The sequence below is a fragment of the Vidua chalybeata genome, chromosome 8 (genome assembly GCF_026979565.1).
Source record: "Vidua chalybeata isolate OUT-0048 chromosome 8, bVidCha1 merged haplotype, whole genome shotgun sequence".
NCBI classification, from domain to species: Eukaryota; Metazoa; Chordata; class Aves; order Passeriformes; family Viduidae; genus Vidua; species Vidua chalybeata.
The window spans coordinates 12,872,499-12,898,379 of NC_071537.1; the positions used below are offsets into that span (position 1 = coordinate 12,872,499).

The 25,881-nt window shown below is 52.9% G+C and overlaps 1 protein-coding gene across 1 annotated transcript in view; it reads right to left on the minus strand.

The window, feature by feature from the left end:
• Positions 1 to 10,445: 10,445 nt before the first annotated feature.
• TRIM8 (tripartite motif containing 8) overlaps positions 10,446 to 25,881 on the minus strand; it is a 30,614-nt gene continuing 15,178 nt past the window's right edge. The window contains exons 3-7 of the mRNA XM_053949620.1: positions 14,905 to 15,000; positions 13,886 to 14,119; positions 13,494 to 13,525; positions 12,810 to 12,925; positions 10,446 to 12,112 (exon numbers count right to left, since the gene is read on the minus strand). Coding sequence (XP_053805595.1) covers positions 11,505 to 12,112; positions 12,810 to 12,925; positions 13,494 to 13,525; positions 13,886 to 14,119; positions 14,905 to 15,000 — 1,086 coding nt within the window. The 3' untranslated portion in view covers positions 10,446 to 11,504. The remainder of the gene's footprint in view (positions 12,113 to 12,809; positions 12,926 to 13,493; positions 13,526 to 13,885; positions 14,120 to 14,904; positions 15,001 to 25,881) is intronic.

Consider the following 25,881-nt stretch of genomic DNA (forward strand, 5'->3'; position numbering starts at 1 on the left):
TGCATAAGTAGTATTAAATGTCTGATTAGCAAGCAAGTTTGTAAGCAGAAGCAAGACTGATTCAGTGTGGAGCACAGGGAGTGGTGAATTACTGTAGTGGCTTAGATGCATAGGAGCTGCCCTAATAGGCGTGGTTGCTGAGGACACGCTCGGGCATCAGTCACAGCTTCCCCTCAGTGACAGATAAAATGCAGTTGTGTTACCAGTTGTGGGTAGTTTCTTAAAATAAAGCTGCTAAGGAGTCATTTGTGTAACAAGGGTAGAAGACTTCCACATATTCCTATAGCCATAAAAGAGGAGTTTGATGATAATGAGGCACTGTTGCATTGCGACACCGCTGTAGAAGGGAGAGAAGGGTTATATGTGTATAATTGAAGCTCTTTACAGTTGGAAAAATGCAGGATGAGCGTGCCTAGGGCTTTTCTCACAGCTGAAGGAGAATTTAGCCCAGCATTTCACCTTGAGCCAGCAAAAACGTTCCTCCGTTCAATAAGTTCCATATGTGAGATTAGTCTTGATGTTGAACAATCCCTGTTGATTTTCCCTTGATGTTAAGGCAACTCTGCAGGAAAATGCAATTAAGTCCATGATTACTTTCTAGAATGAGATATCAGGTCCCAGGTTTCCTTCTTTGAAATGTGCAAAACCCCACCACCTCAGTATGCCTTGCCTGGCACTTCCAGGGACTTGGGGGACTGCCCCACGGCAGGCTGGCTGTCCAATGCCCAAGATCCCCCAGCCTGGTGGAGGGTGAGGATCCTGGTGAACGGCAGATGGGAAGTGCTCTGTAAAACGAGCATTCATTCTTCCCCGGCTGGCTTCCCTTTAAAAGGACACAGTTGCTGAAATAGGAAAGAGAATGTGATTTTCACCTCCTCCTCCCCAATTCAAATCTAGCCCCAGACTGACAAGGGAGCGGGAGCAATTAGCACACCAAAGTAGCCAGGTCCTGCATGAAGCGAGCTTGGTGACTCCTGGGCCAGTTTCTAATGCACAGATGGTAAAATAATCCCACTGCCCTGCTTGCCAGCTTTGTTTGCTGCCTGCCTGAGAAAGGCCAGAGAATGACTGGGGACTGCATTACCCCTTCCACCTCCTGGAGACGGACCGTCGCGCAGGATGGGGAAAGCTGCATGTACTAAAGCATGTGGCTTTACCACGCGTCAGCGAGTTGACTCATGGACCCAGGCAGACAGCTGACACCCCTGGAGCTCCCAGCTCTTTTTTCCTCCCTTCCCCTGGACATCTCCACCTCACGGCACAAACATCTGCACTGTACGTGAAGCAGCCCCTGGCTGTCTGTGTGTTACAGCTTGGCATATTAAAATCATCTGGGGCTCATTCCAGGTCCCCCCATACATCAGGATGTACAGTAGCAGTTCAGGGATGATCCGTGTGTAGTTCAGCTGTCTTTGCTGTGGCTGGGGGCACAGGGACAGCTGGGACAGCAACTGCTTTAGCAATCCAACTTTAATCTGCCTGTGTCCGTGAGTCAGCACCCTCCTAGTGCATCTGTCTCCAGCAGGGAGGCAGGACATGCATGCCGGCGTAGCAGAGCCTTGCTTTAAAAACCAGACGACAGGGGTGCGGGGTGGGGGGGAAGAGCGGGCTCAAGTGAGCTGTTAAGCAATCGCTAATGACAAAGTGACACAGCTCCGGCTTTGCATGGATTGAGTAAGGAGTCATGAGATGTTCATTTAAATGCAGCTTGCTCGGTAACTCCCCAGCTGTGCAGGCTTACCGGGAACGCTGCAAATTTGAGTATGGCATGTTCCTGGGTCAGTCCAAGGAGGAGAAATTCATCCCAGCATCACCTTTTCCTTACAAATAATGCATTTGCCTAATGCAAGCAATGTAGAGAATTACAACCCTTTCCTGTGGGCAGGCTTGTGCTGGCTGAGTGGCAGAGCTTTGTGACAGATAGTCCCCGAGCTCTGGATTTGCTCACATTGCTTACCAGATGCAGAGGGAAATGCTTGGATATCTCTCCTCTGGCCCAAGTCAGGGCAGAGCACCCTTTGGAGCTCAGGCACTGATCTTTCACACTTGCAGGGGACTTGAGTTGGTGCTTTCCCGCTCCCTACTCTTTTAGCAGTGATAAACTTAAGTCTATGACACTCCACCAGTGCCACAGTTGGCTTCCTGGGGTTAAAAAGAATCCAGGAGGGTAATGTGTTTTTTTAGAGTCTCATGTTGGTTAAGCTTAGAAATGTGTGTAAAATAAATATGTATAAATTTTCGTATCACTTTAGTTGGGAAGGAAAATTTGCCTTATTGAACTCAGGATCCAGAAACATTTGCTGGCTCATTCGTTATGTTTACTTGTAGCCACATGTATTGGTTGCTTGCATCTGTACCTGCCAGAACGTCACCTGTAACCCAGTAGTTAATTTGCTTTTCCTGTGCCAGGTGTTAAGAGAGGAAGACCGTGATAGAGTGAGCTGTGCTGGGGGGATGGAGGTGGGGGGTTTAAATGACCATGTCTTAAGTATATGATCCTACAGTGATGGCTGTAAATGTTCGTTGTATTGTAAACGTTTCTCTGTGCAACCTGGTGAAAATGTATAAGAATTTGAAGCTCTGTTCACTTGCTCCTCCTTATTAGAATGTATTTACATCTGCTATGGCCTCTGCAGGGCTCTCTTCCCTGGGCAGCACCTGGCTAAAAACCACCTGGACAACTGTGTGGGGCCAGCCAGAAACGCCTGCCACCGATCAATGCATTCCCTGCCCCTCTGCCAGCCCTTCAGCCCTGCCCTGGTTTATGACAGTGGCACACGCAGGGCTCTGTCCTTCCAGCACTGTCAGCTTCACCCTCCTTTAAAGTGAGGCTGGGGGAACAAGCGTCTCATTGGTATGGGTGGAGCTCTGCCACACGTCGCATCAATTCCTGGATTTTTAAAGCCGGGAGGGACCGTTGTGTTCCTCTTTCCTGACCTCCCGCCTAACACAGCCCGCTAAACCCCACCCCGCCGTGGTGACTCACCCTGGCTGAACCAGAGCTCCTGTGGTAGGAAGAAATCCAGCCGTGATTTAAAGGCTCCGAGTGACAGGCAGACCTCGGGATGTTTGTCACAGGGGTTAATTCCCTTCCCGTGCTTCAATTTCACATCATTAAATCTGGTTCTACCTTTGCGATAGGCTCCTGCCCCATTTGTTCCCTGGAGGGGAGAGGTGCTGGAGAAGTGAAATTCTTCTCCAAGAGCATGTTAGAAAACCTGAGTCCAAGCCCCTGCTCTGACCATGGGATGTGGGGACTAATGTCCTCCCCCAGCTGTGGCCGTGTCCTCCACTGCAGCTTCGCTGGAGAATGTCTCTCCTGCCCTTGGAGAATGCTTGCCAAAGCCTCTTGCAACCTGCTTCCATTTTTCCCACTACCTGTGATGTTGCTTGCACATTAATGACTTCTCTCTCTGTCAAAACTATAACTGGTCACCAGACTCTCTTTATGAAGTGTACTGGGATGAGACCAGCCCACTCCAGCATGCTCACTCTTCTCTAAAAGCAAAAGATGGCGGCTGTTGCATTCCCTGGGCTGGCCAGGTCCACACAAGCTCTTTCTTTTATGTTCCCTTTTTGTATTTCATCAAAAAGGGATATTTGCAATATCTGGTCATGTTGTTACTCAGTGTATAATTTAGATGTCTTTGTCAAAAAAAAAAAAGAAAACAACAAAAAAAAAAAAGGAAATTAAAATTTAGTAGAAAGACAACTGGTGTTTGGGGGTGATCCTTTTTTCTTCAGCAGGTTCATCTTCTGACAGGATTGTCTCTTCCCAAGGAGCCCCCAGTCAGGTCGCAAGGCTGCTCATCCATTGCTCCTGTCACTCCACCAAAAATGTTTGCTGGTACTAGAAGTGATCAAAACTGTTGAAGAAACCTTTTTCCTTTGGATTTTCAGTATTCCAAAACTATCAGAGAAGTCAGCCAGAGAGAAAGGGAAACTCTGGGAGGAGTTTTTCAAAAATCATGTTGTAGGTTAAAAAAAGCATGTCATGAAACACATTCTCTACTGACCTGGCAGGAAAAGGGAAGGGGAAAAAGAAAAGCAGCAAACTATTTAGGTTTGTTTCAGTGAAATGGGGTTGGGAGGGGGTTAGGAGGGAGGGAGCAAATCTGTTGCTTTCCAACTAATCTGACTCATTACTGTTGCTGCAACACCCAGATGGGCCAAAAAGCAAGAAACTTTTAGAACTCTTTAAAGTATCAAGTCCCTCCCTGCACAGTCAGGATGCCTGGAAGCCTGTGAGAGCCACTGGAAAAAAAACATTATAGATGGTCACACTTAACTTCTTTTCTCTTTTTTTTTAAGGCACGCTTTATCCTCAGTCTTGGTATTTTTTCAGCGAAGTAGGAAATACTTTTTCATCTTGTTTGCCTAATAGATTGGATGTGAAAAATATTTCACTGGCAAGTGAACACCCTGAGAGTTGTTTGACTTGTCACAACGTTATGTATCGGCCCCTGCGGCCCCCGGCCCCCGAAGCGGCTGTGCTTCCCCTCTCCTGTTGCTGTTTACGGTGGGACACGGTAATTTATGGGGAGGCTGCGTGTGACCTTGCATGCGTCTGCTCGAGCAAACCGCGGGTCCCTTCCCTGCACAAGCCCCGCTTTACATCCACATGATGAATTTAGTGCTCCCGAAAGGACAAGGAACCGAGTGGATTGGGTGTGGGGAGGAGAAAAAAAAAGAAAATAATAATCTGCAGCCTGCTGGAGAAAAAAACACGGAGATTTTTGTTCCTCTTTGACCAGCATTTCCCTGTTTATGGCCTCGCACCCCCAGAGGCCTGCCTTTATCAGAGCAGAGCAGTGGTCTGTGGCCGCAGAGCCGGATATTTCAGCCTCCGCGTTCTCGCCACGTTGGCATCCCCCAGCCCTGCCGTGCTCTGCTGGGACACGTCAGAACAGGGCAGCTGGACTGATGGCCACGGCCGTGCTCCAGCCCACCCACCTGGGCACCCACCCAGGCGCTGGCTGAAGTTTTTTTCATTTTATTTTGTTTTGTTTAAGTGGAAACAAGCTCACACCGCAGCCTCGTGATTGGCTTCTGCCGAAATGGCAGCTTCGGGCTCAGTTGGCTGAATTTGGGCTTGTTGGATTTTTTATTGCAATCTGTTCACTTATTTCCCTTCCCAGCACCAATTAGGAGCAAAACTTGTAAAGCTGTGGTCAGGCTGTGCCCGTGCTGGGGGATGCTGTCAAAGGCTTACTGGAAACAGCATGGGGTGGTGGGTGCCCCCTCTGCGTTTCCTATGTAGCTATCTGACCGAGATGAATATCTGTATCATTTTTAATGGGAAAAAATGACAAAAAAAAAAATCACATTCAGAAGAGGAAGGGTTGGAAGGATCCTCTCTGCTTGCAATGTTCCATGACCGCCTGCCTCTGAGCTGCAGCTCTCCGGGCAGCACAGTTGGCCAGCCAAATGCAGCCCCGAGTAAATAACCCTTGGAGGAAGGGGAGCTGGCAGGTGGGTTAGGCCCCAAGTCTGAGCTGCATTAAGATCTGGCAGGAATGCCCTGCAAGTAAATCACCTGGATGAGAGAGATTTTTAAATAGAAGTTGTCCTTGCTGCTTGGCTTTGCAACATTTATGCTACTGATGGTAGCCACAGCCTGCAAACTTTAATGCTTCTCTGTCTGGCAGGAGCTTGGGGTGCCGAGGGGGATGCTGTTGGGGACAGTGGGTTCCCCCCTGCCAAGAGCATCATTGTGGGCTGGGACACTGTGCTGTCCACAGCCTGCGACAGCTGGGTCCCCACTGACCCGACAAAGCCCAATGTCTTGGGGTGGCTGAGCCAGCTGTCCTGCCCCGGCTCCATCACCCTCCCTTATGTCAGACAGGAGGATTTATATGTATTTTGGGTTCATTTTTATAGCTGGCACCTGTGAGGCCAGAGCCAGGAAGGGATAAGCAAAGAGGCCTTACTGTTAGGGGCTGTGTTGGTGGAGTGGGCATGGAGAGCTGCTCTGGGGTATGGGGAAATGGGCATGGTAACCTGTCTGCACCTGGGGACAGTACTTGGGGCTGGGACTGGGCAGAGAGCTGGGCCTGGCTGGCGGCTGCTTTTGGAGCTGGGGCAGGAGCTGCAGCTCTCACAGCCCGGGGGGTTTGGGAGGGGCTCTGAATTGGGTGCATTCAGCGTGGCACAGCTGGTGTGGGCTGTGGGGCGGGGGGGCTGCAGTTGCTCCTGACACTTTTGCCTCTGAATGTGATGATAAACTCCCTTTCCCGATTAGCGCTGATCCCTCTGCCTCCAAAACAGTTGGCCCTAATGAACATACGGCCCAACAGCTGTAAGCGGTTATACATATGCATGGATATATATATTTATCCCCCCCCAGCCCATCCATATATACTGGAGATCACAGCTGTTGCTATTCTTCCTTGCAATGCAGATCAGACGCTCTCTCTCTTTGGAGTCTTACTTGACCTATTTTGCAGGCGCAAGATTTTTTGTGATGATGATTTCCCCAGTTGGTGCTTTTGATTCTGCCTGAAACATCTTGATTGAAGGCAAACAATGGCAGCTCCGGCAGCCGGCAGCGCCCCGCACCCACGCGCCGCCCTGGCCCCGCCAGCCGCCACGCGCCGGGGGGGCCCCGGGACGGCTCCGGCCCACAGCGGCTGCTGGCTGGTCCGTCCCGACCCGGCTTCTCTGATGCCACTTCCCTGTGCCCACGGGACATGGCTCTGCCACCTGGCCCACCGCCTAGGCCATCCAACCTCGACCTTGAGGCTTGTGCTGGTGTCCCCATCCTCGGCTCGGCTGTCCCCTTCTCAGCTCTGAGCCTCTTCCCACCAGCTGGAAACTGCTCCACCACCCCAAAATCTTGCAAATCATGGTGGTGATGCCCCTTGGGGTCCCAGGGGTGTCTTAGCCATAAGACCAGAGGGGGAGATGGTGCCAGAGCTGGCAGGGATGTCAAAACCCCAGTGGCTGCAGTGCAGCATCCCATGGGTGATGGACACCTTTTAAGTGCAGTCTCCAGTGACTCCCAGCCTCTGCTCGCTGTTTAACACGAACTTTCAGGGCTGCGAGGGAGCCTTCTGTGTCCCTACAGCCCTCCCCATCCACACAGGGTGCCCCAAAGAAGGGCCTCAAAGCCACCACATCCTGGCTAAGAAAAGCAGCCATCCGGGCGCACACAAAGCCATTTCTTGTTTGGCATTTTTGTTTGAAGTGTGTCCTTCATCTGGGTTTCTACAGCAACTGGGAAGTTCCTATCCTGGCCCAGCTAGAGGGAGTGAAGCAGCCAGGGGAATGGAGCAGGAGGGCAGGAGGCAAGGATTGAGGGCAGGAAGGGAAGAAGCAAAAAATACATTTTTTGAGAAGTGGGGCTGTATTTTCCACCTCCATCTTGGTCCCAGGGCTGCTGCAGCTGGGACAGGATTCCAACTCTATCCCTGTCCCTCTGTCTCCAGAGACAGCGCAGCCAGCTGGGACCAAATCAGGGGGTGTAAAACACCAGCTTTTAGGATCCCTTCAGATAAGGAGTAGTCTGCTGTGTCCCACCTTGGTTGGCCCTCGCATGGCTGCATCCTCTGAGCCCCTGTGCCAGCTTGGGTTAAAATGAAACACACTTTTCTTAGAAGAAAGCAACAAAACCCAATGAAACACTAGTGGTTCATCTTAGGCAGTGAGTCTCTTCATTAATTCATTATAAGATAATACCCAAATCTGCCTAATTAATATTCCTGCATATTTTCCAAGGGGTGATGAGGTATCTTAAACATCTAGTGGAGATGGGCTTTCATATTTATAAGGTTGATGTGCAAACTTAAATTGACACCATCTAAATATACCCTCATGTTTAAGCATTGGGCTTTCTCTCCCAAGGCACCGAGGGCATTCCTGGAGCGCACACCCTGGCTGGAAGCGGGACCTGGGGCTCAGTGGGTGGGAGAGCTTCCCAAAAAGGCTCCTGCGAGGCAGGGTGTGATGTTGTGTGGTCCATCTTTCCACAAAGATGTGGGATTTCTGTTTGCTTTGGTAATGGGAACAGAGCACAACAGGCATTGACCCAGTGGTGGTCGTGGGGTCAGCGGTGTTTTGGGATGAAGGATCAGTGTGAGCACCCACACAGCCGGACGTGCTGACAGGTACCAGGGCAGGGCCTGCAGCTTCCTGCTGAAACCCTTCTCCAAGGTTAAAAATAGGACTTGGTTGCAAACTGAAAGCCTGGTTTGCATTCGCTCTCATTATGTTGATTGCTTATTTACATGTATGCAAATGGAGGAAGAGGCAGTGGCTCCTCCACCTGGGGACCCCTTGGCACAGGAGAGCCTCAACCCTACCAGGTAAATCCCTGCTGAGGGCTGGGCCACGGGGCTGTGGCCCCTTCCGAGGATCACCCTGAAAATGAAGCATCAGCCCCTCTTGTTGTGCCGATCCGAGGGCTGAGCCGTAGCCTTGTGCCAAGCGTGGTGGCCGGCGGCACGGTGGTTACAGCAGCCATTGCCTCTCCCCCCACCCTGCTCCACCAGATGTGCGTGTCCAGCTCCAGCTGTTCCCCATCAGCCTCCCCCGTGCAGCACCGCCAGCCTTGGGATCCTTTTTCCACCCGGCCCCACGTCCTTCATCAGACACCAATTTGGTCTCGCCCAGCTGCTCATTTTTCTTTCCGCCGTGTGACATGTTTTCACCTGGCTCCTAATCCGTCTCTTTCCATTCACAACTCGAGCTGTTTATGGATGTGCCTCTGCTCCCCCTGCTCTCCCCACCCCCTGGACAGAGCCATCCATCAATAAAACCCCGCTGTGCACCCGAGCCTCTGTGCTTCCCCTCCCAGGACACCAATATCCCAACAGCCACGGGCACACATTCCTCCTCCTGCTCCATGGGGTGATCCCACGGGACCATTGCTTTCCTCACCACCAGCAGCACATGAGGCTTGATGGCACTGATGGTCCTGGAAGCTGAGGTACCCAGGACAGCAGGGGACTCATCCTGGATGGAGGGGCAAGAGAGGGGCTGTGGCCCCTCTGCTCTGCATGGGCAACCACTCTTTTGGGGCTGATCCCTCCAGCAAAGGCATGGGGTGAGAGTGGCCCCATGAGAGTGGTGGGCAGAGTCCTAACCTTTGGGGTCACCCCGCAGGGTGGGGGCTGTGCCTGTGTCCCCCCATTAGTAGGTGACAGGTGCTTTAATGCCTGGGCTGTCAGCTGCTGCTATCACAGGAGAAGGCAAGGAGGAAGAGGAAGATGATGATGATGATGATGATGATGGACAGCTGGGCAGTCAAACCTAGAGGCACCAAGCATAGGGGCCATGGCTGGGGAGTACCGTGGGGTGGCGGGTGGCCCTGGCTGTGCATCGAGGACCCTCCTCCACAGGGCAGGATGTCCCTCATCTCACCTGTATCCTCATCACCTTTACCCCCCAGCAGCCGGCCCTGTGAATATGGAGGGGAGACATCATGGGATTCCTGTGCAGGTTGAGAGCATCCTGCTCCCTCCTGCCACCCTGGAGCGTTTTGCTTTTGACTAAGAAGCAAACCCCCAAGTATCTCAATGGACTGGGGGTTTCCTGAAGAGCCCCAGCAGGACAGGGTTGGGAGGAACCCAGCAGGACAGCATGGCTGAGCTGCCAGGCCTTTGTGTACAAGAACACACAGGGGCAGGAGGTACTGGCTCCCCAACCCAACACTGTCTGGGAAATTGTCCAGGGCTGTGCTGCCACCTCTGTTGGAATGGAATGGGAGGAGTTAGTGAGAGGATCCCCCTCCCTCGAACCCACTGCTCCCCTGTTTCAGTTCACTGAGACTTTCTCCCCTTTCAAGTTCCCACTAAAGTAGCGCAGGGGGAATTCAAACTGGAACTAAACCAGGGGTGTTTTGCAACCAAGGAAAAAAAAAAGCAAGCTGAACCTGAAGAGAGCAGTGGAAAATCCCTCCTGCCTCTAGGACACTGCTCTGCTTTATCAAGTCAGCCTCATTTTCCACAGACGAAGATTGCCCCTGCACAGCCCGTCAGGCCAGCCCACGGCCCCACTGCACGTCCTGGACAAAGGGCTCCTCCTCGCCCTTCCCAGCCTTGGCTGAGCACAGAGGGTCCCCAACCAGCCCGGGGTGCTGCCAGCACCCACAAAGCCCCAGGGAGCAGCAGGGCTTTAGGTGGGGATGAAGGCTCAAGGGCTGGGTGTCAGGGCAGCAGCATGGCTGGAATGGTGGATGCTGGCAGAGCCAGGAAAGCTGCTGTCCCCAACCCAGTCCCCATCCCACAATGGGGATTGTTCTGGAGCCCACGGGCAGGATGCGGCCTGGCCGGCTCTGTGCCTGACTCACATCCTCACCGCCTGGGAGGGAGCTGGTGGAGATCCACATCTCCAGCACACCTTCCCACGGGGCTGGGACACGGCATGGGCGCTGCTGGGAACCCCCTCCGCACCTGGGACCCACCGCCGAGCTGCTCCCTCCCGAACAGCCCCTCTGGAAAACCCCCGCCACGGTCGGGGCCCTGCGGGACCGGGGAGCGTTTCCTTCCCCAGGCAGGTTGGAGCCTCCCACCGGAGCTGGCGTTCCCGGGGGAAGAGCTGCAGCAGAGCGAGGCATTTGCACTAAGTGATCACATTTATTTGAATATTTTGCGTGTGTGTGTGTGTCTGTGTGTCTGTGTGTCTAAAATCGGTTACAGAATAAATACCTGTGCCTTATAGCAGGAAGTCCACTTTTTTTTTATACAAAGTGCTTGTTACAGGAAGTTGCATCAGCGATATGCAGGAGAGGAGTGCGTTTCGGTCACACTTCCCCTCCTGAAAACTAGAACAGATTTTTTTTTATTTATTTATTTGTGGTTTTTTGTAAAGTTTCTTTTCCCTTTTTTTTTTGTGCATTAAATTTCCTGCCATTGTGTATTTACAAATCTCTGAAAGAAGGAAAAAAATGCCAATATGCATGAGAAGTGGCCTTGTAACACAAAAAAAAAAAAACAGCCTTTAAAAAAAAAGTAACAAACCCAAAATCTACAAGTATCATTTCATACTGAATCAATGATAGATTTTTTCTTTTTTTTTTTCTTTTTAAAAAGGGAAAGAAAGGGGTGGGAAAAGGGGAAAAACTGAACCAAACCAGAAAAAATGAACTCGGAGAAATAGAAAGAGAGAAGGTGCCATTGTCCCTTCTGAAGTTTTCCAAAGGCAGAGAGGAGCGAGGAAGAGCACAACGCACAGACCCAGATGTCCGACTGAAATCCCCATCAATTTCTTCTCGGTAATTTCTCCCTTGTGTTTACCCAGCAAGGGGCAGGAAGGACTTCCAAAATTAAATTAAAAAAAGGCATTAAAATGAAAAAAATTATTTAATCTTTAAAGGATTTAAAAAAAAAAAAAAAAAAGAGATATGATAGAATAACCCTCCCCAAAATCCTGGAGGGGTGTGAGGCAGGGAAAAAATTGGGTTTGATTTAAAAGGGGAAAAAAAAAAAAAAAAAGAAAAGCCAAACCAAACCAGACTTTTCTCTCTGAGCACATCATCGAGCGGGACTCTCCGGAGAGTGTGACGGTTAACTGGTGACGTAGTGTTTGGCCGATGGCTGGCCATAGACCCTATAGAAATCCTGCCGCCCGTGCTGCTGGGATGCGTCAATCCATTCCCTCACGGCAAGTCCCGGGAGCGACTGGGGGACGGCGGGGGCGGGCGGCAGCGGGTGGGAGTACTCCTGCGACGAGACTGTCCAGGGGAAGTGCCCCGACCGCGGGTAGGGCTGGTGCCCGCTGTGGTTGGACACTGAGGAACAGTAACAGTTATCCACGGAGCAGACGAGGATTTTGCGCCCGCCGTACTGGGAGAGCACGGACTGCTGAGATGACGTGGTGTTGGGGTAGTGAGATGGGTTGAAGACGGAGCCCGAGTGCACCGGCTGCGGGCCGCTAGGAAGTCCAACTATGTGCTGCGTGGAGCTACAAGGCACCATGGCTTGTGCGGACTGCCCCTCGCCAGCCGAAGCGCCCTGGCTCATGTACTGGCTCGCCACAGTCCCTGACGATGGCTCGAGGAAGCTGCCCTCGGGAAAGGCGGTGGAGTGCTTGCGCTTCTCCGCGCCGGAGTTGCTGACGGTGCAGGGGTACATGGGGATACTCTGCAGGAAGGGGACGGGGGTGCTCAGAGGACCTGCGGAGGGGAACAGGAGAGGGGGATTGTATCAAGCACAGCTTGGTACAGCTCCAGGGTGCTCCAGCTCTGATCTGAAGCTGCAGTGGAGCCCCAAGACCCACATTCCAGCCCCACGTGTGCAGAGGGTCCCCCAGCCCGCCCCACCAGAGGCAAACCGTGCACACACAGCCCTGTGCAGGTGGATTCAGTTCTGGGCCCTTGCCAGCGGGCTCAGAGCAGCCCCCAGCACTGCTCTGCAAACAGCTCGTGAACACAGTCCCTAACAGGAGCAGAGTGGGACAGCCTGGGGATAAACACAAATCCCCCAAGGAGAGGACTGGGAAGCATCCACAGGATGTGGTCTGCTCCCAGGCATTGGCTGGGGGCTGTGGGACCATGCCAGCCCCTGGCTGTCCTTGCCCACATGCTGACCTCCATCGTTCCACTGACTTTTCCTGGCAATGCCCAAACCCCCAAATATTTCAGGGTTTTGTGTAACCCCAGAACACAGCCATTTCACAAGACAAGGAAAATGCCCTGGGGAGAGTCAGGAACTGGCTTTGTAACTCTCCCTGGTGACTGCAGAGGGGCTCCAAGGGGTCCCTGCCCCAAAGAGCTCTCCCCATCGTTCTGTGCTGGGATCTGCAGGGCAGCCACCTATGGATACAGGAGGTAGTGAGGTCCCATTACCCTGCACCCCTCAGGTTTCACCCACCTTCCAGCAACTTCCTCAGCTGCTTCTCCTTCTTGGCGATCTCGTTCAGGAAGAGCTTGGAGTTGAGGTGGCCAATTTTGGGTGGGGGCAGGCTGCCACCTGTACAGTTCTGCGTCCTGTTGGGGATGGCAGGCAGAGAGGTGTGAGTTACAAGGTAGACTCCGGAGAGGGACAGCTCCTCCCCTCACACCCTCCTGGAGCCAAACCCCCTCCCTAGGGTAGAGGACAGAAGTGAGCTGGCAGACTCTGGCAGGCAGGACCTTCCCTGTCCAGTTTTGCTTGAATGTCCCCTGCCAGGGCACACCTCCTGCAGTCCATGTCCCGACTGCATGGCCATCCCAGCTCATCTCTGCTCCACTAGCATTGGCTTTAACCCCCTGCCCTGCCTCTGCCCAGTGGAGCTGGACAGAGCCCTGCACCCCAACCCAGCTGGTCCCATCCTCTGCTCTTCCACAAGCACAACACTTGAGTTTCCCCTAGTCCATGGGGAAGACCTGATTCAATGGGTGCACGAGGGGATTTTTTCATCCTCCCAGAGAGAGAGGGAAGCTGAGCATGGCACGTGCCTCTCCCAAACCCTGTAACATCCCTGGCTCTGCTCTTCCTCCGGATATTGTGCTGCTGCCACCCCTGTGGACACGAACACGCCCTTTCCCCCAAACACGTCTGTCCCGCTGCACTTACCTGTCCATTAAGATTTTCACAGACTTGGTGTTCTAGAAGTGGAAGGAGAAGCTCTGGTCAGTAAGGCCAATCCCTGCCATGCCCCCTTTCACTGTCAGTTTCCATGGCCCCCAGGAGCGGACAGTCTGACTATGGGCACTGTGACCCCTTTCCCCTGCATGGACTGCTCCAGCCCCATCTCCAGCTGTGGCACCTCCTCATTTGAGGCTAGCACTGAGCCTGCCTCACTTCTCCTTGACTTCTTCCACTGCTGAGCACTCTGGAGGCATCAGCCAGCCCTGCTATTGTCCCCATCCTGCTCCCAACCATACCCCACACATACCCAATTCTTCCCACACAACCAAACCTCTCCATAGCCCCCGTCCCACCCTGGCATAGGCAGCTTGTCTTACCTTCATGAAGTTGATGTCCTCAGTTTTGTCAAACATGACCTGGACAGAGCTGAGGAGCTTCTTGGCCTCCTGCATGCGTTCATTGAGGTGCAGAACCTGGGCCGCGTTCTCATTGCAGAACTTGGCCTGGGCCTTGTCCAGGATCTCCATGGTCTTCCGCAGGTCCTCATCCAAGATCTGGTGCATCTTCTCGTACTGCAGGCGCACCTCGTCCTTCAGCTGGCTTACCTTCTCCTGGGGAGATGAGTAGGGTCAGGCCCTCTGTGTCCTTTGACCTCTTCCATGATGTCCCAGGACACCCGGGTTCTTTCTCAGCAGTGGAGAATGCAACCTGAAAGCTGCATCCCAGCTCTGCTCTCCTGCAACACCCAGACAGCTCAAACCCTGCTGTCAACTCCCACATGGGAGGACTTCTATGTGCCAGAGACCCAACAGGGACACTTTGTTGGGTTGGTTCAGCAGGTTTGATTGGTTCAGCAGATTCCTGGACGTACTTCCTGGGGTGTGTGCGGGAATCAGCTCCAGAGACCCAATGCCAAGGAAAATGGAAGTGTGCTCCCCTGAAAAATCCCGCCCATCCCCCTCTGCATACCCTTCCCATGTTCATCCTCATCCCCAGCCCCACTCCATGCTGGAGACACTTCATGTTCCAGAGCCTTTCCCTTCTTGCTCTGGGAGGCTGAGGGGCTTTAAGGACCACAAGCACTCCTTTCCTGAATAAGGCTGTGCTGAGCTGAGGATGGGATGTGCCATCTGATATTTAAGGACAACCTTGTTCCGCACCTCCCAACTCAACCCAGGGCGCATGAGGCTGCAGAGCAGCTCCAAACATATTTTGTCTCCCAAAATGATGACTGATGACACTGAAATAGAGGCTGGAAGTCTGTCCAGCTACTCCTCCCCTGCACGTCTGCCTTCCTCCCTGCCAACCTGGCTCCTGTGTCCCATGAGCTTGTCCCTATTGTGCCATAGGGTGACAGTCCCCGGGACTGGCCGTGGCAGGGTGAAGGCCTGGTTACCTCGACCAGCCGCTTGTCTGATTCCAGCTTGTAGAGCTGCTCCTCGATGTCCTGCTCCCGCTCCTCCAGGCGGTCCTGCTGCTTCATCAGCATCTTCTGCAGAGATGAGGGAAAGCAGCATCGTCAGAGCCCAGCGGCCACGTGTGCCAGTGAACATCGGTGCTGCCCACACTGGCTCTGCCCACATGGTTCAGGAGGGATGGTGCTTTTTCCCAGCAGGATGTCACTGAAAGCCCCCGTGTAGCTTGTGGAGCTGGAAACTTGGTTATTTCAATGGCAGAAATGGCAGAGGGGCTGCGTGTGCCGGGCTGTGTTATCGGCTGGGCTGGGTCCCCTGGATGGGGGCAGCACCTCGGGTAACTTTCTGCAGCCCGGTCAGTGGGGCTGGATCAGGGCCAAGCCCTGGGGACTGTGGAGAGGACACAGAGAGGCTCATCCCCCACTAAGGCAGTACCATTTTGAGGCCCATCACCCATTGCCAGCAGGCTCCTGTGAGACATCACCACCTCCCTCGCGCTCCCGTATGCCACGCCAAATCCTTTCTCCCTTCCCCGCCTCCTTGACAAGCCCCAGAGCCAATGTCAGCGTAATCTGGAGGGACAGAGTGAGGAGGAATGGAGCCTCCCCCCACCACACTGCCAGCCCCCAGCCCCACTCCTTGGGGCTGGGCCTGGGCCATCCACTGAATAACTGGGACAAAACCTTATCCCCAGCTATCAGCATGAGTGCCTTGCTCCTGCATGCTTCCCAGCCAGGAGAAACCCACTGCCCATGACAGAAGGGCTCCATCCCTGTGAGCAGCAGCAAGGCTTCCCAAAACACCCCTCAAAATAAACTCCAAATATTCTCCTGCATGTTTACTGTGGTGAAAAGCCAGGACACCAGAGGGGCGAGGAGAAGGGCTTCGCCCGGCACAGAGATGCAGCGGTCGAGACTCAATGATGGGGGCGAGATGGAAAGAAACCAGCAGCAAGAATGAATTTCGAGGGGATTATTGCTATTATAAACCGCCACTCGGGAATTTATAATCAAGTAATTAATTCCTGGACGAGGCGGGAGGGGGAGGGTGGCAGAGGCGCTGCCGGGATTAATTGCATTGCAGGGAAAGGCTGTCACCTCCGACTCAATTCAGGAGCAGGAATGCGAAGCCTCCTCCCTCCTGTTGTTTTTCTTAAGGTCTCAGGCACCTCCAGCCTTACTGTCACTGGGCTCCTACCACTAATAATAACGAGGAGCTAAAAAAACCCAGCTTCCCACTCACAGGCACACTCCACATGCATGCTCGGGATGCACGCGTGTGCACCCACCCAGGCACATGCAGACAGACACACAGACAGCGCATCCACTGAAACAGGGCTGAGGGGCAGTCACAGCAACGCAGAACCCCATCCCACGGGGGGACATTTGCTGTGCTTGTGTACAGAAACACAGGGGCCTGTAGCATCCACGGGCATCACTGGAAGCATCCACATCGAGAAATATTTGAGGCTTATATTAAAAATATCCTTTTTTTCATTGTAAAATGATTGTTACTTGTGTTGCCGCAGCATCAGGAGGCTGCAGTCCACTCCCAGGTTTAACACGAGGGGAACTGAGCTCTGGAGAGTGAGTGCAACACCACTTGCTTGAACCTTGGAGAACCAAGGGTGCCGGCAGGAACTATGTCCTAGGTCCTGTGACAGCAGCCAGGCCTGAGTGTGGAGCTGCTGGGGGTTTCTCTAGGGGTTCAAAGAGGGTTTTGGGTCAAGCACCAGGCAGAACTGTGGAGCAGGTAGACAACAGCCCCATGTAGGCGGATTGAGAAGAGGCAGGCAACCAGCCTGCTCTTGGACTCCACAGAAAGAGACTCCTTCCAACATCCCTGCTTGCAGGAGGCCAGCTGAATGTGGGAGTTGGGCAGGTTGTGCAGCACAGGCTGAACTGCTCACACCTCATGCTGGGCAGCCAAAGGACACAGTGAGCTTTGCACCGAGCCCTTCCCTACACCTCCCTCCCTGCCACAGACTCGCCACCTCCACCACAGACAGCCAGACCCATCCCACACCAGCTCACCAGGAGGATGGCTAAGTCTAGCCAGAGCCCCAGGAGCAGCCCCATCCTCAGCCTGACTTCCCTGTCTGCCAGCTGGGATGGGAGTGGGTAAAAAACCTAGGACAGGATCCCTTGCAGGGCAGAGAGGCCAAATCCCCGTCCCACTCCATTGTACCCATCAGGTGTCTGACCTACCCGAGGCAGCCACTGCCCTTCCCCCTGATGCTGCCAGGATGCTCTAGCAGGGGAAAGCAGAGTTTCTTATCACTGGCAGATGCCAGACAGGCTGAGGCCACCCTGCCAGTCCCGCTGGTCTGAGGGACCCCTGAGGGAGGCACCGAACAGCCCCGGACATGCACGTACCATCGCCCTGCAGCTGCCGTGGCAGAGCTGCCAACCTTTGTGTTTTGTAAGAAACCTCAGACTGCTCCACTCCAGGAATCATGCAATTATGTGAAATCACAAATATACATATAAACATATATAAAAAAAACTTTTTATACATGTAAATCAATTTAATATCACCTCACAGCTGGAAAAAGTCACCAAAACCCAACCTAAAGCTGTAGAAATCAGACAGAATAGAGGACATGCAGCACTTTCTTTAAACCTCGTATTTGAGCCACTCTCTTTTTAGGGTGATTTAAAAACTATACGTGCCTGGGATTGCAGTGGAATGGGAGGGCTTTTCACCCACGGCAACAAAACTTTAACAAGACACAAGAGTATGAACTACCCCTTCTGGCACTGAGGGGCAAAATCTCATTGTCTATGCAGCACAGCCTGAATTCCTTAGGTATTTTGAAAAGGAAAATATATCCCTTCTCCTTCCATCCCCTCCCAAATCTGGCATTTCTGAAGTCATGAACTCCTCCTCCTCCAGGATCAAAATTTCTCGGGGTAATTTCTCATATTTCATGCATGACCTTGGTGCTGGGAGAGCCGAGGCTCCCTCCGTACAGGCACCCTTCCCAGGCTGTGAGCAACTCTGATCCCAGTTTGTCTTTTCTGAGACACGTCGCCAGTTTGCGAAACGCATACTAAAAATGCTTTTTATTCCGACACCAGCTGAGAGTGAATTCATCTCATTAATTAATAAATTAATCGGTGGCTGGGGTAAGTGGCTGGTCCACGATGACCCTCTAGGCCCCAGTGAGACTGGGCTAGTTCATGGACACCAGCTTATTCTGCAGGAGATGAACATAATCTCCCCCCTCCTCATGGAGAAAAATGAAGCGTGGGTACAAAAGGGCTGAGCCCATACGAGAGCTTGTGAACACGCCATGGCCATCACCCCTGCAAGGGAGCTGGACCACCAAAGGTGGAAGGACAAAGGAGGGGATGTTATCATTCACTTCCCTTCGGGAGTGAGGGTGCACTCCTCCCATGCAGGCAGAGAAGGGTGATTCCTGAGCAGCAACTGCGGCAAGTCAGATGGGTTTGGGGTACCAAGGTCATGCACTGGGACTGAAACACTGCTTGGAGGGATATCTCTGCAGGAAGCAAAGCAAGCACTGCAAGGTCTTGTTGCAGGGAGGATGCACACAGCTGGTCCCCATGGGATTGTGTTGGGGGGAGGCTTGCTGACCATTGCTATCCATGGCACTTGCTGGGAGGAAATCACCACCAGGGAAACCACACTCGCCCTGCCTGCACCTTACTGCACCTCCTGGTCAGTCCCCACAGACTATGTGCTGACCCCAGCTCCCAGTGGCCGCCCCAGCATGGGACACATCCACCCTGCCAGGCAGGGCATAGGGATATGTCTGCTGGGGGACAGGGCAGTCCCAACAAAGAACTTCTGCAACATTAAATGCCTGCAGCCACAGGACAGGAAGATAGTAATGAAGAGTTTAACAGATCTGATGATATAGGGCATCTGTGCTTCTCATCCGAGAGCCACTGCATGGCTGCAGCACCACAAGCCTCAGATGTGTTACACACACAAGTCCAGCTCAACCAGCTGGGAAAACCTCCACTGTACTGGGGGGCACTGGGGTGTAGGAAGGAGCTCACACCCACCTAAGACCTCCCAGCCAGGGAGCAATCTGTGGGCAAGATATTTCCCTTGACTTGTCTTAGGCTGGTATCAACACTGTCCTCTCCCAAAGGGCAGAGCTAAGCCTGTGGTCACTGCTGAGCCCACAGTAGCAGTGGATTATGGCCCTGCCCTGTCTGAGGCCCAGCACTCCCCTCATCCCCTCTTTGCAGCCCCCAGAAGCCCATTGCCCTGGGGCCAGCATCAGGGCAGCAAAATCCCACGACATGCCCCGAGGTTTTGTGTTCTCTGAGGCTGGTCAGGGCTCTTGTGTGCCTCCCAGGGAGAGCTGGCAGGGGAGAGCCTCTGGCACCCCTTCCCTGGGGGCTCAAGTGCTCACCAGCCCCTGCCCAATTCCCAGCAGGATCAGGAAAGAGCCTGGCAGCTTCACCAGAGGCAGAGTGGTGCCCCATGACCTGCTGAGCTGCTGTGGTTTTAAACAAGAGCTGGAGCAGTGAAAAGCTTACTGTGTTCACAGGGCAAATGGAGCCCATGCAGCTTCTCTTGATGTCTAATAGGCACTGTGCATCCTTCAGGGCCGTTCACCTTGCAAGAGCAACCGAGTGCCCACAAACTGACCTGTGGAATGCTTGCAGGATCCTAATTCCCAATAAACTCTGCTGAAACTGTCTGTGGGTTTGGAGGGTACTACAGCAGGGCAGGTGGACAAACCACAGGAGTGCACAGCCCTCATTCCCATAGGAAACTGGGGGAACAGAGAGCAGACTGCCCCACAGAGCACCTTTAACCACAGCTGGACAGCTGGCCCAGGACAGGCACACTCACTTCTCTGCCTCTCTCCTTCCTCCTCCTCTGCGCCCAGGCCTTCCCCTCGCCGCCAAATCCCAGCCACTGAGTGAATAAGGACATTGTTTGCAGTCACCGGAAAGCAAGAACAGAGGGAGCAGCTTGGAGCATGAGGGGCAGGAAGGGTGAGGAGGAGGAGGAGGAAGGTGGAACCGGAGCGAGGAAGCTGCAAAGGGCAGATGCCTGTTGCGGGAATGGCTCCAGACACCTGCAGCTCAGCCCAGGGACCGGGATCAAGAGCCCCCATTGAGACACATGTCCCAGCACGTTGCTGGAGACGGGCCTGAAGTCACAGTGACTGAATTTTAATGCACCAAAAGCCCTGCACCAAGGAGGCGAGGGCAACCTTTCACCTCCCCAGGCCTCCCACACACAGGCTTCCCTCTCTCCTGCCCCCCTCCCCTGTCAGCTGGACCATTTTCTGAGAAAAACCCATGTGATGAGCTATTTTCATCCCTCCTGAAAGTGTCACCCCACCTGCTAACACATCAGAACCTTGACACTGTGCACATCTGGGGCACAGCATCCTAGTGCCCCATAAAACAGGATCTCAAATCACAAGATCATGCACCATGCACTGCCACAGCCCAAAACCCCGAAGCATCCCTCCCACCCTGCTGGTGGCCTCCTGCTGACCAGACCCAGGCAAAATCAGCTCTTTCAAACTCCCCACAGCCCTCACAACACTCGCAGGAGGCAGATCCACTTAAAGAGATAGGAAGGAAATGCTTTCTCGTTGGGGTTTCATCTTGCACACATTTACAGCAAGCCCCAGGCAGAAGGGAAGGTCTCCAGCCAGAGCACGAGGTCCTGCCTCCCCTGGCCAGCCCGGAGCACACACAGTGCTCCAGGCTTTGGCTTTTCTCACAGTCCTCCCTGTGCAGAGATCAGGCTGGTTTATCCTCAACAGGGGAAGGAAGAGGGGAGGGGAACAGCCTGAGATATTAATAGCTGCCCTTGCTAGGGAGGGATGGAAGTAGCAGCCATGCAGTGAACAGGCACCAAAGAGACCCCCTTTCCAGCACTGAGGGACACCTGAGCACCAGGAGAGCTGGTGCTTTGTAGAAAAGGGCTGAAGGCCAAATAATCAGCTCCAGCTTGGGGGAAGAGGATGTACAGGTGCCTCTTGCAAGAGCAGCTCTCCACCCTGTTCTCATGCTGGCGTGGGCAAGGATGCCTCCTGCTTGTCCACATCACCCTATGAGATGCTGCCTGGCCTCTGAGCCTTCCCTGGAGAAGAAACCATCAGGCTTAGACCCATGTCCCATCTCCACTGGCTACCCCACAGGCACAGCCCCATGTCCCACCTCCTGGGCCCACCCCAGCACAGGGCATCCCTGCAGCACAACTGGCACACAGCAGTTGGATGCTCCCATGGATCCATGACTCATGACTGCTTAGCAGAACCAGGTTGGGCCAGGCTCCTGGAGCATCCCAGGACAGTGGGCATGGCAGACCATAATTTCTCTGTATGTCCCTGTCCCAGAGCAGATCCTGGACCACCAAAGGGCTGTGCCAGTGCCTGCAGCCTGGGACAGCTCTTTCCCTTGTTAACACCCAGCAGAAAGAAGAACTTGTTAATAAGGAGAAAATACATGGCATTGTGTTGCATGGGGCCAGCAGCAGGATTTCTGGAGGCCAAGAAATTGGGATCTATTCTCTGTCAGAAAGTGACCTTCAGGAGGGTCTTGAGAATGCTAATTCACCTTCCTGGGCCTCTGTGCATCCCCCTGCTCATCATGGCCACGGGAGTTACTTCATGCTGTGCCTCTCACACAAATGGGGCAATGAGGCTGGGGCTCTACCTATAGTTTTTGGACCCCAACTTCAAGTGGCCCAGCTGCCGCTGCTGTTGGTGTCCTTGGAGTAGGGATGAAGGTTTGCTTTGAGAGGAAAAGGTGGATAAGGGAGATTAAGGAGCAGAGAGATGAGGCCAGTAGCTGGAGACACATCACCTCTCCACCAGCAGTCCTGCAAGTCCTGGAGGAAGGAACCTTCCTCATACTGGGTGTCCAGTATGGGTGATGTACCCCTGAAAACAGAGGGTCCCTCCAGGCAAAGCACAACTAGAGGCAGTGAAAGCAGGGCAAACTGCCTGTGTCAGACCTGGGGCTCCAGACTCACTCATAACATGTGCAGAAGAGGAAAAAAGGAGCTGGAAATGCACCAGGAAGATGAATACCAGGACAAGAAGCTAGTTTGCATGCCGAGCATGCAGCCAGGCGAGTCATGACTGATGCTGCTGGCTCCACAGGACGAAGAGGAGCCTTGGTGATAGAATCATAAAATCATTAAGATTGGAAAACACCTCCAAGATCTTTGAGTTCAACCTTTGGTTGAACACCACCTTGTTAACTAAACCATTAGCACTAATGGCCAGGTCCAGTAATTTCTTGAACACTTCCAGGGATAGTGACTCCACAACCTCCCTGGGCAGCCCATTCTAATGTTTAACCTCCCTTTCAGTGAAGAAATTCTTCCTGATGTCCAACATGAACCCTCCATAGCATGGCTTGAGGCTTGTCCTTGTCTTGTCACTTGTTGTCTGGGAGAAGAGGTCTACCCCCACCTTGCTACACTTTCCTTGCAGGCAGTTGTAGAGTGTGATAAGATCTCCCCCGGGTCTCCTTTTCTCCAGGCTAAACACCCCCAGCTCCCTCAGCCAACCTGTGCTCCAGGCCCTTCACCAGCTCTGTTGCCCTTCTCTGGACTCACTCCAGCACCTCAATATTTTTCTTGTAGTAAGGGGTCCAAAACCGAACATGGGATTTGAGGTAGTGTGCTGAGTACAGGGAATGATCACAGTCCTGGTCCTGCTGGCCACAGTACTGCTATACAAGCCAGGATGCCATTGGCCTTCTTGGCCACCCAAGCAACTGCTGGCTCATGATCCCCAGGTCCGTTTCTACTGGGCAGCTTTCCGGCCACTCTGCCCCCCAGCCTGTAGCACTGTGTGGGGTTGTTGTGATCCAAGTGCAGGATCCAGCACTTCACTTTGTTGAACCTCATACAACTGCCCATGGCCCATCGATTCAGCCTGTACAGATCTCTCTCTAGAGCCTTCCTAGTACTAAACAAGACTGGTCCCAAAACTGAGCCTTGGGGAACCTCACTAGTGACTTGTGCCTTTGGCCAGTAGAGCCACTTCCTGCCCCGTGCCTGCCAGGAGAGACAGCATCCCATCAGGGAAAATGCTCCCACACTGTGTCCCAATGCCACAGGGACAGCAGATGCATTTGGGTGGTGCAGGAGCAAGATGGAAAGACCGCCTCTGAGGGCTGGGGCCGCAGGATCTATCAGGCCCTCAGGGCAGTGAGGAACTCAAGAAATTTCTTTTCTGTCTGCTGGGAAGGGAGGGAGAATAGATCCCCACCCAGGCCTGGGTGCGAACATGGGCCAACTGCCCACCCCATGCAGCTTTCGGCAGGAGGACAGCACTGGCCACCTTCGCCTGGGAGCGAGGAGAGCCAGGAAGAGTCACAGGGCTCAGCTCTGTGTTTATGAAGGACAAGGTCTGCATCTTCTTTGCCACCAGGGATGAGGGGAGGAGCTCTTTTCCCCATTCCCCACCTCTTTCAGTTTTAGGGGGAAAATGTACATGTTTAGGGCTGCTTACAAATGAGTGCCAAAATTCACCCTGCTGCTGAGCCATCTCCAGCACAGGGCTCTGGCTAGAGGCCCTGGCACAAACCTGCCCTGCCCAGCACCAAATGCCCTTTGAGTAACCAACTCAGGAGCACCAGCACTGGGAGACTGCAGGGAAAATGCAGGGGTTTGTGACATCCAGAAAGTTTCAGACACCCAGACCTAAGTGCCTTGAGCAACTGTTTCACGCCACTTGGGAGCTCAGACTGACACCAACACCTGGAGCACAACTGGTCCCCATGACCAGTATTGCCTTGTACTTCCACCCCACAATGCCAGAAAATAAAATCTGGGGCCTGTAGCTGTATTGAGTGGGATTCACTAGATTTCACAGTTTCTCAGAGCCTAAAAGATCATGTAATAACTCCTGCCCTTTCTGCCTTCAGCACACTCTGTGCTTGTGGTTTCTCAAATGCTTCAATCAATTTATATGGACATTAGGGGGGCCCCACCATCCTTTTCTCCCTCATGTCTGTTTTCATCCATCTGCCCCTTCCCAACCACAGCTACAGATAAAAAATTAATCCAGAAAAAAAAGGAGCAGTCTGTCTTTGGTGGGATCATCTCCCCCAGCTGGCTCTCAGAAGCGCTCTGCCAGCTCCAGTGGTGGCAGAACGGGCAGCAAAGGGAGTTCACTCAGGGCTGAAACTCAGCTGAATCACAAAGTCCTCACACCAGTCCTATTGCTCTGACATATCATTTCGCAGTTGCTCCTGCCATAACCCCCATAAAAAATTCAACAGGCTTTGGCAGCACCCCCAATCCCTCCTCGATCTGCTGCTGTCTCAGTCTTGTCTAGCTCTGTTGAATTCCAAGATCTTCCCAATATGACAAAATCTCAGGGTCTCAGCCAGTTGTCCTCAAACTGTGGCTGAGGGAATGGCTTACCTTACAAAAGAGCCATCCTGCAAAGACCCATCCTATTGCTTGGCAGCAAACCTGCCCCCATCTGCAAGCCCTGCAAAATTGAGAAACCCTCACTCCCCCTTCCAAATAAACATCTTGGATTCAAGATCCAGCTGGCCTGTGTGATCTCAGAGCCTTCTCCCTGCAGGGGTGAAACACAGCCAGCCTCTTCCACCCTTGCTCCCACTGCAGGCTGAACAGCCTCTCCCCTGCCCAAAGACCTCCACTCTGCACCCACCAGGCTGAGTCCTGCCATGGGAAGCCCTGAGCTCTGAACAACAGCCTCTTTGGCTTCCCACCTCCCCTGATTTCTACTTTCTGCCTTGGAGGGAACCTGGCACAAGGATCTAGAAGCATAAACAGGTTTTATGGGGAGCTCAGACACCTCTGAGGAGCAGAGCAGCAGCAGCAATACCCTCGTGTACCCACGTCCCGGCCATGAGACCCTGGCAATGACCTGCAGCCATGTGCCCCATCAGTGTCTCATTTGGTGAGCCAAAGACAACAGGTCCAGCAGCACAAAGCACCTCTCCAGACTCAGGCAGTACTAGAAAGAAAACCCTCCTTTGATTTAAAGGCCATGATTTTATTTTTTTTTTCCTCCCAACTGATCTAGTTAAACTTCCAACCGCTCAAGGCTATTTTAATTTGTACTGGTAAGTTAAATCAACACAAACAAGGACAGAACAGGTTTATATGCACGTCTATTACTGGCCTGCACCAACTAAAGTGCAGCTAACATTTCTCCAGGCAGCTTTTTTTTTTTCTCTAATAAAGATAAGGGGGAACATTTTTGTGCACCTCCAACTGACAAATGGAGCCTGAAAGTGAATTGGGAGTCAAAGCCTTGAGGAAAGTCAAGGTGACTTATGCACCAATAGGCTGGATTCAAAGAACTTTGCAAAAATGCAGATCAAGTAACAAGATTTATAAAACTCGTTAGGGGCTTAGAGGTCGCTTAATTCTCAAAGGTGCCAAGGAAAGTGCCTGACTCGCAGAAGGATGGATGGGGCTTACAGAGGTGGCTATCTCAACCTTTCAGTTGCTTCAAGAAAAGCGGACTCAATTTCTCTTGGAAATGAGGTTTTGACATGCCAAGATGTTTACTGTGAGGCTTGGCTCTTCCATCACTTACTTTAAAGAAAAAGAAACCAAGTCCTGCTGCTGCAGACAACTGTTACAAACATCTACTGAAAGCCACAGCAGAATCTGCTGCTTCAGCTAACCAGCGCCAGACACCACCCAGAGGAGTATGAGACCAGATTCAGCACACAAGCTGGAAAAAACAGAAGCGGGGAAGAGACTTTGCGCTTCTACAGTTCCCCAGTGCCTGGCATTTTGCAGGCTGGAAGCAGCCTGTCAGCACCTGTGGGCAGCCAAGGAAAGGTACAGCTAGTCCATCCACCCAGTGACCACGACCACAGTCTGCTGAGCACCAAGGACCCTCCACTGCCTCCCTGCTGGATTTTTTCTCCTACCAATTTTTTTTTTTTTTTTGTGAGGTGGTTGTTGAGAATCTGAAAGCCCGGATTATAATCTTTATGAATCCC